Below are 17,476 nucleotides of genomic sequence, written 5' to 3'. Positions count from 1 at the left end.
CACTAAAACAATGTTTAACGTTGTCTTGACACAAGTAGACAACCAGATCTTTGTCTTTTTTTAAATTTTTTTTATCTGATCCATGAAAATGTTAACAAAAATACAAATATGAACATTCGTTGTCAACTTTAGTACTTCACAGTTGTTGATCTTCAGTACTGCGGACACAATTTAGTTGGTAACAGAAACGAATAGGGTTTGTCACCCGGCTTTATTCCTAATCTGTAGTAATTGTATGTAAAACCTCAGCTGACCTTTGGTGCTAATTCCTCGGAGGTCTGTGACTTTCATCAGCATGCGGGGAAACATGTGAGGCTTGTTTGGGCGTCTGCGGCGGGTGTAGATCTTCAGAGCCTCTAGCAGCGGCTCCTGCAACTTGTCTACCTTCTGTGGCTCCTCCAGATCCATGCGATCTGAAACAATGACAGAAAGAGACACGTTTGAAGAGGAGAAAAAGAAAACGATAGCGAGGTAATGGCAAAACAATGGAACCAAGTAATGGTAGCACACTGTCAGGGACACCCTTACCTCCGCAGATTAGGCAGATGGCACTGAGTAGGCCCGTCTCTGTGTCGTCCATCTCCAAAGGCAGCAGTTGACCAGCAAAGGCAAACACCAGGTCTGTGAGAGGGCCAAAGCCAGCGTTATGCATCTGGGTCCTGTTCAGAGTCAAGCCATCTGAAAAGGTCATTGTGTCTTGTTCTGGGGTGTAGCGAGTGCATATCCTCAGCATCTAAGAAGGACAGGAAGGTCACAAAGTGAAAGAAAAAAGTGGGCAGTTAGTAAAATGAGGATGAAATTCAGTCCCAAAAAAAATCATGAAGGGCTGTTCAGAATCATCATCTTTTATATTGACAAGTTAAGCAGCGTGACAAATGAGAAAGCGTTAGAGAGGTGGAAAAGGTGGAGGGAGAGTTGGTTAAAAAGGAGGAGAAATAGGAGCATGTGGTTGGTACCAGGATGTCCAGACATGCAGATTTGAGGAGGGTGATCTGGTCAGCGATGGTGAGCGTAGTGAAGCCTGGTAGCCGCTTGGCAAACTCCACAATCTTTATAATGCACTTAGTGGACAGCTCACTGAACTTATCCCACAGGCCCAAGTCCAGCTGTACTCTGTGGTCAGCACTTGAATTCTGGGAGAGAGAAAGAGGGACACTTTTGTCTGTGCGGCTGTGCAGAGTCCATACAGTGTTTATCCTTCTGGCAAAGCAGTGAGCCAATGCTTGGGTGAGGTGTGAGTGTTTAGGGGTGGATGTAATTATGCATTTTTTAAAAACTCACTGTGGTGTATTTTCCTAGTTGGCACAGAGATGGAAAGGTCTCTTGGTGAGCTTTGCTGACTTTGTTAACCAGCTCCTCCAGTTCTCCACTCAGCTCATAGTTCTCTGGCAGCACCACCTCCTCCTTTACATCCTTCTTCTTTTTGTTTCTGTCGTTACGCACCGCTACAGCAAAACACAGGCACAAGATGGCACACTTAAAGAGCCTGTTGTCTTGATATTAATAGTTACAAATCTTTTATAACAAAATGATTAAGGCCAGTGTTTTCTTCTCACCTTCTTTGGACATGCCAACCTCAAAGCACTTCTGCAGCCGACAGTACTGGCAGCGATTGCGGGTCACTTTGTTGATCTGACAGTTCTTGTCTCGGTGGCAGGTGTACACCATGTTCTTTTGGATACTGCGCCGAAAGAAACCCTGAAACCGATAAAAGAAAATGTAATGTCTACTACTTTATGACAGGGAAAATTGCTCTCAATATACAGTGCCCTCCAAAAGTATTGGAACAGTGAGTCCAATTCGTTTACTTTTGTTGTAGACTGAAAACATTTGGGTTTGACATCAAAAGATGAATATGAGACAAGAGATCAACATTTCAGCTTTTATTTCCAGGTATTTACATCTGGATCTGATACACAACTTAGAAGATAGCATTATTTGTAATGGAACACAAAATTTTTAGGTGAGCAAAAGTATTGGAACATATAAACTTAAAACAGATTAAAGTGAATGAGACTTAATATTTAGTTGCAAATCCTTTGCTTTCAATAACTGCATCAAGCCTGTGACCCATTGACATCACCAAACCTTTGCATTCTTCTTTTGTGATGCTTTTCCAGGCTTTCACCGCAGCCTCTTTCAGTTGTTGTTTGTTTTGGGGGGTTACTCCCTTCAGTCTCCTCTTCAGCAGGTAAAATGCATGCTCTATTGGGTTTAAGTCTGGAGACTGACTTGGCCAGTCTAAAACCTTCCACTTCTTGCCCCTGATGAACTCCTTTGTTGTTTTGGCAGTGTGTTTTGGGTCGTTATCTTGCTGCATGATGAAGGATCTCCCAATCAGTTTGGTTGCATCTTTCTTTAAATTAGCAGACAAAATGTTTCTGTAGACTACTGATGAAGATGAAAGAGCCCGTCCCAGAAGAAGCCATGCAAGCCCAAGCCATGACATTACCTCCACCGTGTTTCACAGATGAGCTTGTATGTTTGGGATCATGAGCAGATCCTTTCTTTCTCCAAACTTTCGCCTTTCCATCACTTTGGAAAAAGTTAATCTTTGTCTCATCAGTCCATAAAACTTTTTCCCAGAATTTTTGAGGCTCATCTCTGTACCTTTTGGCAAATTCCAGCCTGGCCTTCCTATTCTTCTTGCTAATGAGTGGTTTGCATCTTCTGGTGTAGCCTCTGTACTTTTGTTCATGAAGTCTTCTGCGAACAGTAGATTGTGATACCTTCACTCCTGCCCTCTGGAGGTTGTTACTGATGTCACTAACAGTTGTTTTAGGGTCTTTCTTTACAGCTCTCACAATGTTTCTGTCATCAACTGCTGATGTCTTCCTTGGTCTACCTGTTCGACGTCTGTTGCTTAGTACACCAGTGGTTTCTTTCTTCTTCAGGACATTCCAAATGGTTGTACTGGCTATGGCCAATGTTTGTGCAATGGCTCTGATTGATTGTCCATCTTCTCTCAGATTCACAATTGCTTCTTTTTCACCCATAGACAGCTCTCTGGTTTTCATGTTGGTTCCACCTCTAAATGCAGTCTGCACAGGCAAAACCTATCGTACCCAATCTGAAACTGAGTTCAGACATCCAGTGCTATTTATTGTTTGAATAATCAATGTAATTGGGAGACACCTGGGCAACAAAACACACCTGTCAGTCACATGTTCCAATACTTTTGCTCTCATGAAAAATGGGTGGGTTCAAACAAAAGGTGCTATCTTCTAAGTTGTGTATCAGATCCAGATGTAAATACCTGGAAATGAAAGCTGAAATGTTGATCTCTTGTCCCATATTCATCTTTTGATGTCAAACCCAAATATTTTCAGTCTACAACAACAATAAATGAATTGCCCTCACTGTTCCAATACTTTTGGAGGGCACTGTATATCAATATCAACACAATCTCAGAAAGTCGTTCTTAAACTATGCTGGCTTGAAGGATCCCAATGTCAGTCTGTCAGTCAGCTGGTCCACTCAAGACTGAAATATCTCATTAAATATTTGCTGGATTGCAATGAGTTTTTTTTTTATAAACACATATTTGTGGTTCCCAGACAGCATATCCTAATCCTTGGTGATCCTCTGACCTTTCATCTTGTGCCATCATCAGGTCAGAATGTCAAAAACTAATAATATTATCATCATCCTCATATATATTATGTGTTTTGAGCTATTTACCAAATATCAGCATGCTAATATGTTAATTAAGATTGCAAACTTGGTTGTTACATATTAGTATGCTGGTAGCATGTAGCTCAAAGCACTGCTGTGCTATACTACAGCCTAAAAAACACTGGCATGGTTACAGACTTTTAGTTATGATTATTTTGAAATTTCATAATGCTTATAAAATAAAGCAAAATATGCTCACGGGTGATGTATTGCATTAATAGTGGCCTCCTGACAACAACAGGCTAGTTGGCTAGTTGCTGCCCCACATAGAACTGAGTCTTGTTTCACTGCTTCTTTCATAACTGTGCATATCTACCAATGGGCTCCGTCTATACACTACAAGTGCACAAAACCTCTATTCAAAGTCCTCCACGTGATGTTTGTTCATTTCATTTTAAGCTCTAAATCTCCACAATAACAACAGCTTTATTTAATTTAGATGCAGTAACTACTTGCAGGCCCAGCTCAGTGTCTGTAGCATTGTTCATGTGCAGTATTAGTAAGAATACACTAGAGGGCAGCTAAAGAAAAGCAAACACCACAGCTATGCAGTGTTGACATCTGTCAGGCTCCAGCTGAACATCAGGTTTTCACTCTCTGGCCTTCTTTCCAGTGAAGTCCACTTCATACATGTCCTGTAAACTTTTCATGTGTCTCTGGCTTCATTTACCTTGCAGCCCTCACAGGAGCTCACTCCATAGTGATAACCAGATGACTTGTCCTGGCACACAAAGCACGGCTTGTAGACACGAGGAGGAGGAGGTGGAGAAGGAGAGCTGGGCACCATCTCCTCTGAGCTGGTGCTCTGGGTCTCCACCGCTGCAGAAAGAGAAAAAAAAACCCTCTTATTATATCAGAACATCTTGTTTACATAAGTTCTTAAAGTCTTTGAAACTATGATGAAAGCTAATACAACTGATTAGGAGAGAGTGGTCAACAAACAACCCCCAACCCCATGCAGGCCACCCCTTGGAGCCAGAAGGCAAGCTCAAAGGCAGACATTTTTAAGAGAAAAGGGAGGAGGGTGGGGGGCATTGCTGATTGACAGGGACTTAAAAGAGACACAATTAGCTGATGGCCAGATGGCCCTGCTGATAAAATGCTGATTGGCAGCTGAGATTTGATTGGCTTCTCCATTTACTGGTGAGTGGGGGAGCAGCATACCTCTGTTGACTTTTTGACTGACATCTGAGTTTTTGCATCTGTGTGTGTGTTTGTGTGCACGCACGCACATGCGGAAGCTCACATTTTTATTTGAAAGGCTGTCCAACCAGACCTGCCTTTATACCTCCAGCCCCATGTGAACAAACAGAGGTGGTATGTTTATGAGACTCGGCTGTCTCCCCTCTGTTTCTTCTCGCTGTCTCGCTAAAGAAAATGGCACACTGTATAACACCATTTGCTGGCCACAGGCACAAGTCATTCAACTGCTGCTAATGAAAACCTTCAAAACAAACAATGTAAAGCAGACGCAGAGACAAGAACGTCCAGCTGATTAAAACTCTGGTTCCTTACATCTGAAGCATAAAAAGAGTGAAACACGCCTGGTACACATTTGAAGATGATGACTAAAGAACAACCAGATTCCTTCGAACATGCCTTTCAACTTTCACCTTCAGTCACCCCAACTTCACCTCCCTCTGCCCATTCCCACCCCCACTCCCTTGTTTCCTGGCCCTAAATTCCTCAGTGCAGGCTGGACAGGGTTTAATAGTTGCCCAGGCTCATAAGCGGCCCTATAAAGGTTGTGTCTGGGATGGGAAGGAGGCCCCCGGCCAGGCTGACGGCCTCTTTATTGGGATCCAGTCACCTTGGGCAGCTATTCACATCAACAGCTCCATCCTTGGATCCCTTCCTAGTAAAAATAAAGAATCTGGGGTCAAAAACCCCAAAGTCACAGCCCCTCCTGTCACCTTCAATGGATAGCACAGGACTGAACCAAATGTGGCCCCCACCCCACCGCAGAAACCCCAACCTGAACCCACAGCCTGTCATTAACAAGAGTGGTAAGGTTTCAAAAAACAGAGAGGCAAAGGCACAAAGGAATAATCTAATAAAAACAGAGAGGGGAAAATGAAATGAGAAAGAAAGGCAAAAGAGGAGGTGAGTCCAAGGACAGAAACTTCCCGTGGCCGAGAGGTTAAATAAAATCCTGACCATTTAACTTTGACCTTGACTGAAGAAGGCCATTGCTAAATACATGACCAGCAGCTTGCTTTAAAGTTCAAAACTGTTTTCAAATCCAGCATTCAACAAATCATGACTGACTTCATCCTAATGTGTTTCTGAACAGCACTTACAGCTGTTATCTGCAGCTATTCATCAAACACTGAATTACTATTACCCAATATTAACACATTTTAAGAAAGTGAGAAATAAAACCTTATTTTTTAATGAAAAAATATGTATATTTTACATCACTCTCAACTGGTTTTGACATAGTGGTAAGTTTGCAAATCTTTAATAGAAGTATGTATATTTATCACTGAGGATGTTGTTTCTCTCAGTGAGAAAAATCTGAAATGTTTTCACCATTAACACCATTAACTCCTGATGACACGTGCATACATGCTGCTGTTTTTAAGTCTTGAAGTGGGCCTTAACAACATTAACATTATTTAACTTAACTAAAATATTCACTGTAGTAAAAACACACTGACATGTTGCAGCAACATGACACTAAATAGTTCCTTTTATTTCCCACATTCAAATGAAAGCAAACAACTGGCAGTCTGGTGTGCAGCCTGTGTTCAGCTGGCTGTGATGGTGCTAAAACTGAACCTCTCTGTGATGCCTTGGTCTTTATTTTTGCTTTATAATACATATGTTTTTCTCAGTTGGTGCATTTCACAATATTGTTATTTAACAATCAGATGTGTGCAATGCATGACTGAAAAGTTTAATACTTGAATTATGAGATGAATGGGGTTTGAAATATCATGGCAATCAGATATAAAAAAAAATAATGTTTTTTTAGTCATTTTTTTCTAGCAAATGTGTCAAAAGTCACTTAGTTCCAGCTTTTTGTGACCAATTATTTATCACATTTTCAGGACATATATAGCAAAAGATCATGAACAAACAGAGAATTATTTTCCAAGGAAAAAAACACCCTAAAATAAGCAATAACAACAGCACATACAATCAGTAGTGATGTATTGTGATAAAAAGACCACTCTAACAATGATCTGAGCTGATATGTGATCCAAGACTGCCCCTCACTTACAGTTTCTCACTTGTGATCATTTGCTGCTTTTCTTTACTGTGATAGATAATCAAATATATTTGAGTTTTGAACATTAAGTCAAATTACATAAACAATTTAAAGACAGCACCTTGGCTTATAGATAAGGCATGTATTACTATATTTTGACATTTTACAGACCAAATGATTTTTTGATTAACTTAGAAAGTAACTGGCAGCTTTATCTATATAGAAAATAACTTAAGTTGCAGCCCTGATGGTGGAAATGATGATTTATCTTATCAGAGAGCCAAATTATCAGATTGTCATTTCTTTCCAGAAAATGTTGTAAATAACAAGTGGTGTTCTCCAACAATGAGCAGGCCAGAATTATTCAGAGTATGCAGGAGAGCGTATCATGTTTCGCACAAGTTTATGAGTAAACAAAGAGCTGCTTGTTAAGCAGGAGGTAAATACTATTATGTATTCAGTTTGAGGGGCATTAGAGCCCAGGTGTGGGAGGTGGAGCTGAATGAGTGGCACTGTAACTTGATCACTGTTTTCTGTTTATATAGTAACACTGACAATGTAAAAGTGGCCCTGAGAGAACAAGTGGAAAAATAGCTCCCATTGAAACGGAGAAGCTGCATCTGGCGCCAGGAGAGAGGTAGTGACTGACACCGTCTGAGGGTGGTGAGAGTGGGTGAGGAGGGACGTGAATCCCAGGAACATGACGGAGGGAGACAGGGTGAGAGACGCTGGGCTGAAGGCGGCGAGAGAGAGAGAGAGGGGGAGGAGGGGGGGGGACTCTACCTGGCGTGGAGAAAGAAGGAGAGGAGCCAAAAACTGTCAAGCAGCTGTCATCACCCTGAACTGAGCTCAGCCTCAGAGACTTGGCTGGAAAAAAATACCTCTCTCTTCTTAACCTACAACTCACCCCTTAGCGTGTCACAACATCAATCAGCACAGGGCTATTGGACGCAGAACAGACAAGGTGACTCGTGTGAATCAGCCTCATCAGCTAGCTGGATGAATCCCCACAGCAAAGCTTTACATGCAACTCAAACTATAAATAAAACCGGTCACTGGACGAGGATAGCAAAAAAACAGAGTGGTTTTCACCCTATTAAAGTATTTCTCAACATTAATTCACTTGATCTACTCGTGTTTCTGGGCCTTTCCCACCTTCCTCCTCTCCCATTTACTCAGTGTTTGTTGTCAGATCAACACATCCCTGTTTAGACAACAGAAGCCCCTCTGAAAGCAGACACCTTCCTTATCAGCTCAGATGCCTGAGAGTCTTGAAGCACAGGAATGAAAATTTCAGTCCTGAGGAGTTTACTGAACCTGCATCAAGAAAATACAGGAATCAATCTGAAATTAGGCAACAAGGACTCAAGAACAGCTGCAGCTCTAAACACATGCTGTGTCCCAAATCCATGCAACATACTTATTTTATACCGTATGTGTTGTTTCTACCACAGAAACTTGTAAACTGTAGTTAGTGTACAAAAAATACCCATAGTTAACCATTTTATACTAACAGGAAATGATATAATACATGTGCCATCAGACAGAACTATTCTGTCATTCTGTATTAACAGGTGCGTGAGAAGGAAAACGCCGTGATTGACACCTCGTGTCATCAAGCTTGCAGTTGTTCAAATTCAGCAGTACACAAACACATGAACAGAGTGAGCTGGTGGTTTGTTTTACACTGATATTGAAGGTGTTTTTGTTCTTCCCTCATGGAGTGGCTGTGTGGTCGACACGGTGTGACATATGGCCTGTAGGGCCTGCAGCCTGGCTCAGCCTGTCAACATCGTACATCTCATTGAACTAGACTTTGGCCTGGGGGCTCCAAAGAGAAGTGGTGGATAATGCTATAAGGACTGTGGCATTATTACAAAGCTATACTATTTTTTTTACTTGTTTTATTTTTGAGCCAAACCAGAAATCCGAGAAATACTTTCTTGACTCAGATAACTGCAAAAACACAGTTCAAAATTCAGCAAAATAGCGATTGTGACTCTTATTTCTTTCTCCCTTACTCCTCAGAAGATTAATTTGGATGGCAAATTCAGTTTTTACATAACCTCTCGCCTCACAAAATGTTCAGCAGCATACTGTGGAATGTGCGTGCACATGTGAATTTGCGTGTATGTATGTGTGTGGGCTGCTGCACAAGGCCACAGGTCAGTTGGACTGTGTGAGGGGTTTTCAGTGTGACTTTGAGTGCGACAACACTCACAGAAACAGTGTGAGGAGAGAGGAGGAGGAAAACATTCGACTAAACATCATTCATTATTACATAGCACTAACAAATAAGAAGCCTTTGTTGAGTCAGTTTTAAAGGGCAAAGTTAATGCAACTTATAAATCTAATTTTGATTACATGACATGCCCTATACTTCTCACGATAAAATGCATGTGTCATGCTTAGAATGACTGTACTCTGTTGTAATGCATGAGCAGATAAACAGTGGGGGAGAGCCTAGACCTCAAATATGCTGAGCGAGTAATTACCACGACAGCAGGGAGGAGATGGGGGAGATCTGAGTGACAATCCCTTTCATCAGCTGTTCTAAGTTCAATACCAGCATCCCCTCCCCTCCCCTGCCCTCCCCCCGCTCAGCTCAACCCTCACTAATAACCCTCTTCCCCCCTCTGTCCTCTCCTGCCTTCCTGCCCTGGCAGGAGGAGGAGTCCTTCCTGTCATTGGCAGCGCCTGTTAAAGAAAAGGCTGTGAAAACCAGGCTACTGTCCAGGAGATGGCTCCATAAAAACAGCAGCAACAACCACATAAAAAAGAGAGGCACACAAACAACACTTGCAAAGAGGCACACACACACACACATTTGCACAAGCGCACTAACAAAAACAGAAATTCTGGACATACCCTCAAACCTTAAACTGTTTCAGATGTAATGTAGAAATTTATGCCAAAAGAGTATAAAACAAATCCTCAGGAAGTCACAGTTGTCACTCACTTGAGCTTGACAATGTGTAGTTCAAAGCAAGTTTGGGGAAAAAAACCCTGGAAAACAACATTCATGTAATTTTTTGTTGTTGTTGTTTTTTCATGGTCACAGAGTTACGCTTTGTCTGCAGTGTGTGGGATGGGGGGGTTGCATTTACGGGACAGGTTGTTAAATCTGGGTTTGTCCCTCCCATTCATCATCATACATACAATACACCCTTTCTTTTTACAACACCCAATAAACCCAGCTCTCTATTTTTGCCTTTTTTTCATATTGCAGAGTCTCCCAACTCAGTACTGGGCACCCTGAATGCAACACTGGAAACCAACATGGCTTCTTAAACACATCTTCTGCTACAAAACGCCTTTTGACAGGTTATACCCATCTTTCTCTCCCCTTACTCTGAGTTTTCCTCTGAAAAAATGTTTAAACTTGTATCTTAATATTTAGCCTATCAGTGCAGTTACCTGGATTCAATGCTGAAAGTGTCAGCTAAACCACATTTTTGCAGCTTGTGTAGGCATTTAGCACACTGTAGGATATCTGAGAAATAGTTTTGCAGACTTATAAGATGGACTAATAATTCAGAGTCATCACAGGCCAAAATTAATGTACTGTGGTGTAGACATGGCAGGGAGCTGCGACACCACAATCAGAGACGAGTTGGAGCTCAACTCAGTGAACCTCCCGAGATGTCGGTTTCAGGCAGTTCCAGCGATCAGCAGCCTGAGATTGTCTCTACTCCTGTAGCTTTTATAAAAGTACTGTAACTGCAAAAATATGCTCATCTGAACATTGCTTTAATTAGGCATGGGTTTACTCATAGCCCTTGGTATTTGTCATGTATACACTCCCAACAGATGAGTCTGTTGGAGTTCAGGCTCAAAGGTAAATGTCATATGTTGAAACATGCAACTGTAAATAACCAGATCAGAGTGATAATTAGATTACAGTGTTTGCAGAATTCAAAGTAACTAAATAATCTGACATGATTTGTTTAATAATCTTGTTTCTTTTTACCAGAAAGAGGGATGTGTAGATGCTGACAGGAAACAATTGATGCCACTAAGAAAGAAAGAAAAATAGATTGTGTTTGTGTTTGTTCTGTGTTGATGAATTCACAAAGCACTTCTTCAAATTCTCTAACTTGCAGGGTTGGTTGTAACCTGAAACCGTCTTTTTCTCCTGACCACCTCGCCACTCCACTCTTAGTGTACTGAAAATCTCTTTTGCTTTGGCCTTCGCTCTGAGACTTCTCTGGCACACTCTCAGTGTCAAAAACACCAAATTAAATCACACTCATGTGTAAACACACATTTGTGGTTCCGCATGCTGTAATTTCAAATCTAATTTCAAACTGATCTAAATATGTTGCTCTAAATGTAGTTATCTCGAGTGAAAGAACCTGGACAGGGCTCCAATCAGTGTCGCTACAGCGGCACACTTTTCTGTTTCTCAAAATTTACCAGTATTGATTTAAAATCTGTGTAAAAGCAAAATACATTTTCAGACACATTTACATTTACTGTGAAAAATTAAAGTCACAGGTTTAAGATCCATTGTTACTATTTTGTCTTACAGCTACAAGAATCTCTTCTTTCTCTCCAACATATCACACACACTGACTGAACTTGACTTTCTAGGTTCACACTGGTTGCTTGGGCTTCACTGTGTAGTTTCTTTCTCACCAGTGTTGTGAAAGTGACAGTGTTTGGGAAAAACAGCCCACAGGCATCGAGAGTATAGGCCAGAATTTCATGACCCAGTGACAAAGATTACCTCATTTTACTAAAGACTAGTGGTGTGCAGGTACAGCCAAGATAATCATCTGAGACCCTTCCAGTCCAAGAAATACAACATGCAGACACCCCCTAAAACTGCTACTGTGTTTGATCTCATAACTCAGGTACAGATCTTTGTTTTTTATCAGCTCCAAGCAGTGTCCACATCACAGTTTGCAGTTCTCCTCCTGTGTGATGATGTGATGGTCGAGGAGCATTGTATAACTAGCTTTGAAGCACTCATTTAAAGAGAAGAGGGAGATTATCACTGAATGAAGAGGAGAGCGTTTCCCCTCAAGGCCTGAAACACCAAGACACAAAGAGTTATGGGGGGGTAGTTTAATCCCAAATCCAACTTCATCCCTCCACTCTTCATTCAGCCCTCATCTCTTTTAGCTGCCCATGCCACCACACACCATCTAATCTCTTACTTGACCCTATTGTAATTGTAATTGAATCATTAAAAAGCTCTTGGTTTCACAACACAAGGCGTGTAAGCTGAGTAAATTTGAGCAAAGAACACACACACATTATTGCTGGGAGGAACACACACTGATACACACTATTGGAAGAGGAAGATCAAGTGTAGAAAGGGGTGAGATCTTCAAAAGAGGAGAAAAACAAATGTCACACAGAGGAGAACCCCCCCCCCCCACACACACACACACACACACACTGCACAAGAGGCAGTGACAGACTTTGGCATATCCCTGCTCCCTTTAATGCCTCCTGACGTTGAAACAAAGGAAGGCAGAGAGGTGCTGAACTGCCTCACATAAAAAAATAAAAAGACAGGAAAAGATGACCCCCCCCAAACACACACACACGCACGCACGCACACACACACACACACACACACACACACACACACACACACAGAAGAGAACGCTCCAGAGGCCATGCTCTCAGAGAACAAACTTTTCAATCGTAGAACGTAGACCTTTAATCATGACAAAAAGTTTTAATATTGACATTTACCAAATCTTAAAGAGTCAATGAGAATTCAAGAGTGGCGGTTAAGAAGGTTTAATTTGCTCAAGAAGTTGACTATAATATTGCCTATTTTTACAGGATCTTTGTCTGACTGAAATTATTTACAGTGTGACATTTTAGAATAAATACGATCTCCATTAAAATATAGACTACCTGCAATTGTAGAACACAGTGTGCAGCTATGCCTACTGTTTGATAAGGCACAATCAGATTACAAAAATTACACACTCAGTGTAAAAAATTGGGCAGATTGATTAAACTGCTGACTGACAATTATTTGATTAATTAATTAATTGATTGTTTGTCTGTAAAATAAAAAATATATCTAGAAAAATGCCTGTTGCAGATTTTCTGTGATGTCTTCAAACATCTTGTTTGACCAACAGCCCAAAAAAAGTTAATTTTTTATGATTCATTATCAATGATGTAAAAGAGAAGAGCAACAACTCTTCACTTTGGAGAGGCTGCAGCAATATAATTGAGTTTTTGTTTGAAAAGTAATATAAATGAATTCTCAAAAATAGTTGCCATTTATTTTTTCTGTTGACTGACTAATCAATGAGTTGATTAATTGGGATGTCCTGTCCACCAGCCCAGCTTCATGTTTGAGAAAGACTGGTTGATTTTACTCTATGCTGACTTGTTTGATAAAGAAATAAAGGTATAGTTGTCGAAGTGAGTAACTTCACTTTGCATGTTATTATCCCTCAATGTAACTAAGACATAAAATGGGGCTGAATCCCCCACAAACCCTTGTGTTCAGTCAGGGAACATCTTTTTAGTTTCTAACCTGGACCTCCAACCTTCAGCTAAAAAGAAAACAAAAAAAGGAAAAGAAACTGTACTGATTTTTATATAAAGGAAAAAATGATGTATGAAGATTTGTGGACATTTGTCTGTCAGGCTGGCATCTGGCAAAGCTCCTTAGCGAGTTGAAACAGGCCCTGCTGTGGTGTTTGTCATCCTGACTGCTCATCCATCATCATTAGCAGCACTGAGGACCTGACAGTGCTTGATGCACTGGTATCTAAATAATTACAGAAGATAAATAGACTCAAGGTGCTCAATGGGGACATCCCACAGTGGAGAGGATATTTCCAACAAAATAATTGTTTGGCTGAGCTGGGTGACACAAGTGAATAGACTTCAGCGAGTCAGTTTCTGTAGATAAATAGAGTCAGTGTTTGGCTTTCCAAAACCACAAAGCCAAGTGAAATCAAAGAGTCTGAAAGTGGACTCCATGACAGCAACAAAAGGTCTGCTTATTATTTTGTCAGGTCGAGTGTATTTTTCTCAATTATCTTTGCAGAGTTTGTCAGTATGACTGCTCCTGTGTGGGGGTTTTGAACAATGTATCTTAATCCTACGTGATGCAATCTATGCCTTGTCTGCTCAGGTCTTTAGCGGAGTTGTCTAGCCTCATGTTGGGAAATAGCTTATACGTCAAGTGATTCATACTTTATCTTCGAACGACTCATTCTGAATGTCTTTTCCTCTGAGGAATGCTGCTAGGATTAATTCTAGCTTTGAGTAACTTCTTCCACTTGCATAAACGGCAACACAAATCAAGAGTAAAATGAAATTTTGCTGATATGAGATGAAATTAAACAGTCCATTTTCATTTGTCTTTCGCAATCTGAATCTCACTGACTGTGGTTCTGGATTGACTGGCCAAATCACAACCACGTGATTTCAAGGCCCATTTGCCTTGAATCTGTCAGAGCTGTTTCTGTTTGGAAGTTGTTGTTTTCTGGACACGTCGCTGGGTCAGGTCCCGAATTGTTTAAAAGAGCTGTCAATCATGTGAAGTCATTCATAAAGAAAACAAATACGATGATGTATAAATATGCACTCCCCAGCTCACTCACTCACTCCCACAAAGCACACTAAGCACATAAACAAACAAAAAGCAGGGTGAGAATGGGTACATAGAATCGAAAGGAATCTGACTCTTCCTGTGGAGAGAGCTCTATGATAACAAAACCAGGACTCTGATAAGAACACACACACACACACACACACACACACACACACACAGCTGCTCTGTTCCAGTCTGATGGACAGGATGGAGTACTCACACTGAATGCTGCCGGTCCCGGCCCAGGCGAAGGGGTCCAGGCCGGAGAAGTAAGGGGTAGCCTTGCCGAGCATGCAGGAGCCCTGTCCGGACACATCAAAGAGGGGCCGCGGGGCCAGCCCCAGAGCCTCCATGCAGTCAAACATGCTCCTCTCAAATCACAGCAAACACAACTACAGCCTTTTGTTCTGCAGCCAAGCTGAGAGAAAGTGGCTGTAAAACCTGAGAAAAAGCTTCCTGTGACTGAGAGTAACTCAATGCCCTGCTTGGTCCAGGTGTTCCCTGTCTCTCTGTGTGTCTGTCTCTTGTTGCTCCCCAACTGCCTGTCCTGTCTCTTCCAAACTACGTCCTCTGACTGGACAAAAGCTCTTCCTTCTCACCTTGTTTCTGCTCTACAGCCCAGACTTCTCTGACCCTCTCTGTTCCCAGATCACTTGTTTGCCTGCCTGCTTTGCCTTGACTGCTGTAACTGATCTCAGTTCCCCTCTCGCCGGCTCTCTGGGCCTCTCACACTCCACCACAGACTCAGCCAACTATCTGCATGCTCTCTCAACACACAAAAAGGAGGTGGGGTCGGGGAAGAAGGGGAGGGAGTGACGGAGTGCCCAAGGGGGTGTGTATGTACTTTCTGATTGGCCACGCATCAAAGTTTCTCTCCTTCCCCCTTTTCTCCTTCAAGTTTTCCAACTCCCTTCTTCATATTTCATATTCTGCAAATGAAAACAAACACTCCTCATCTCCCCTCCTTCCCTCCCCCCTCGACTCTTTCTTCTTTCTGTCTTTTTCTGCATTAATTCCCTTTTCGTTTCACCACAGCAGGGAACATTGCCTCGCTTACAAACAGTACAGCTCTGCCACCTTTAGCAAAAAACTCCCACCTCACAAAGTCTGATTGGAGCAGTTACTGAAAGAGAGACACTTCATGTTGTATATGTTGAATTGCATGCTTGTATGTGGACAAATTTCTGGCAATTTCTGACACCTATTTGAAATTAAAGGTCCAGTACGTAGCATTTAGGTGGATATATCAGCAGAAATCTAATATAATATTCACAGCTATTAGGGCTGTCTGTGTTGAAGTGTTAATCGTGATGGGATTAAGGTCCCACAATAACGCTGTTTTTTATTGTGTTAATTGCATGCTGCTATTTTGTCCCCTCAAGGCACCTATAGTCAAACTACTCCAGCGGTTTCCTGCAGCCACTGTGACTGAAAGTTAAGACACCACTGTGCCTTTGAATGGCTTATTTCACCTTAAAAAATCCCCACATGGTTCAGTTGGCAAGTGAAAAATATCAGGCATCTTGTGTCAAACTATCAAACTATTTCAGAGTGTGCAAATCACCACAGACCTGTGGATGAAACTTAATGGAAGAAGTTAACTACAGCACTTGCTTAATTGATGGCAACTGGCTGCAGACCAGTCAACAACATGGAGGACTCTGGTCTGAGGGATGTTTTCAGGTTGGCATGTTGTGATCAGTTGTATGCCTTACTGTCATGGGAAACAATAGTGCAAATGTTGTTGCATTAACCAGGGATCATTGGACGCACCACACTGTACTGGCAGTGGAGCACTGATTTTAAAAGAAATGAATCTAAAAGTAAAGATCATAAAGATAATTTCTTTGCATTAATTTGATTCTCAATCAAGACACTCTGGTAAGAATTGCTTGACCTTTTTAATATGGACTGAACTGAAATGCAAAATAATGCAATTTTAAACATGAAATTCAGCGACTAATCGCAATTAAAAAATGCATTTGACAGCCTTAATAAGTATTTTTCTATTACTGTGTAATCACCTGAAACTAAGAATCATTTTGTTTTTGTTAGCTTAGAATGAGCCGTTTATATCTACACATGGAGCGAGTCTCCTCCCAGGCTATTTTATGTCTACAGTAGCCCAGAACAGACAAATCACTGTAGTTCTCCTAAGCCCCATTTCCACCAAACACTTTTGGTATAGCACATCTGGAAACAAAGGTAAACCCTCAGACATGGTATCTGGATTCTAGCTTCACTGGGTTGTTGTCACTCACTGCTCCGTCCAGCACTCGCTGCAGAACGAGGCTGCATGCCGATATTTTCAGATTAAATTGAACAGGCAAGAGTGAGAGTCTCTCTCCATGGGATGTTCGTGCATGTAGTCCTTCTCAGGCAAGCGCAAGGGTTGCCGGAGCCCACAAGAACGACACTCCTCCACGTGAGGATTAGAATATATGCAGTTCACATGATTCAGTTGAAAGTTATATATATTTTTAAATGCTTTAAAATCTATTCATTACTAAAAGTGTATGTCATCAAAGAGAAACAATAAAAATTAAAGCCATGGTCAAAGTTGTCATATTTAAATTTAATGTGTGCTGATGGATTCATGCTATCACCTCATGCACTGTGTAACATTACAAAAAAACGTTCCACCTTAAAAGTCGCCGGCAGTCAGCCCCGTGAATTAAGTTATTTATTCCTCAGTCTACAGCTGCTGCAACATGCAGCAAAACATCCTTTATATTTAAAGTTATAATTTACTAGTATATGTAAGACTTACCACAATATGAACAGTGGTTACAAAAGCCTCAAAACCAGCCACAACTCAGCCCTGAGCAGAGTGCCCTCCAGCCATTGACTGATTAATGGACTGCAGTGTTCACAGCTCCACTTTTAAGCACCAGATCTGTGTGCTAGGTACCTCAGCAGAAAGGGTGACCAAAAATGGGGATGGTACGGAACGTTCTATTGGTACATTCGTCATTTTTCACAGTGGAACCGGAATAAAAGCATAC

The 17,476-nt window shown here is 41.5% G+C and overlaps 1 protein-coding gene across 2 annotated transcripts in view; it reads right to left on the bottom strand.

Moving 5' to 3' along the window:
* Window positions 1-17,476, bottom strand: part of LOC117257006 (retinoic acid receptor gamma-A-like) — a 42,153-nt gene that overhangs the window by 2,341 nt on the left and 22,336 nt on the right. Inside the window, exons 1-7 of one of the 2 annotated variants that reach the window (XM_033626799.2) lie at window positions 14,692-15,226; window positions 4,346-4,494; window positions 1,557-1,698; window positions 1,282-1,445; window positions 957-1,133; window positions 529-733; window positions 255-413 (exon numbers count right to left, since the gene is read on the bottom strand). In XM_033626799.2, the coding sequence (XP_033482690.1) occupies window positions 255-413; window positions 529-733; window positions 957-1,133; window positions 1,282-1,445; window positions 1,557-1,698; window positions 4,346-4,494; window positions 14,692-14,836 (1,141 nt within the window). In that variant the 5' untranslated portion in view covers window positions 14,837-15,226. Of the gene's footprint in view, window positions 1-254; window positions 414-528; window positions 734-956; window positions 1,134-1,281; window positions 1,446-1,556; window positions 1,699-4,345; window positions 4,495-14,691; window positions 15,227-17,476 lie in introns of those variants that run through there. The other variant, XM_033626797.2, reaches the window with a different exon arrangement.

The sequence above is a fragment of the Epinephelus lanceolatus genome, chromosome 1, assembly GCF_041903045.1.
Source record: "Epinephelus lanceolatus isolate andai-2023 chromosome 1, ASM4190304v1, whole genome shotgun sequence".
Taxonomy (NCBI): domain Eukaryota; kingdom Metazoa; phylum Chordata; class Actinopteri; order Perciformes; family Serranidae; genus Epinephelus; species Epinephelus lanceolatus.
Note: the sequence above shows the minus strand (reverse complement) of the source record. Positions and strands in the feature narration are given on the sequence as shown.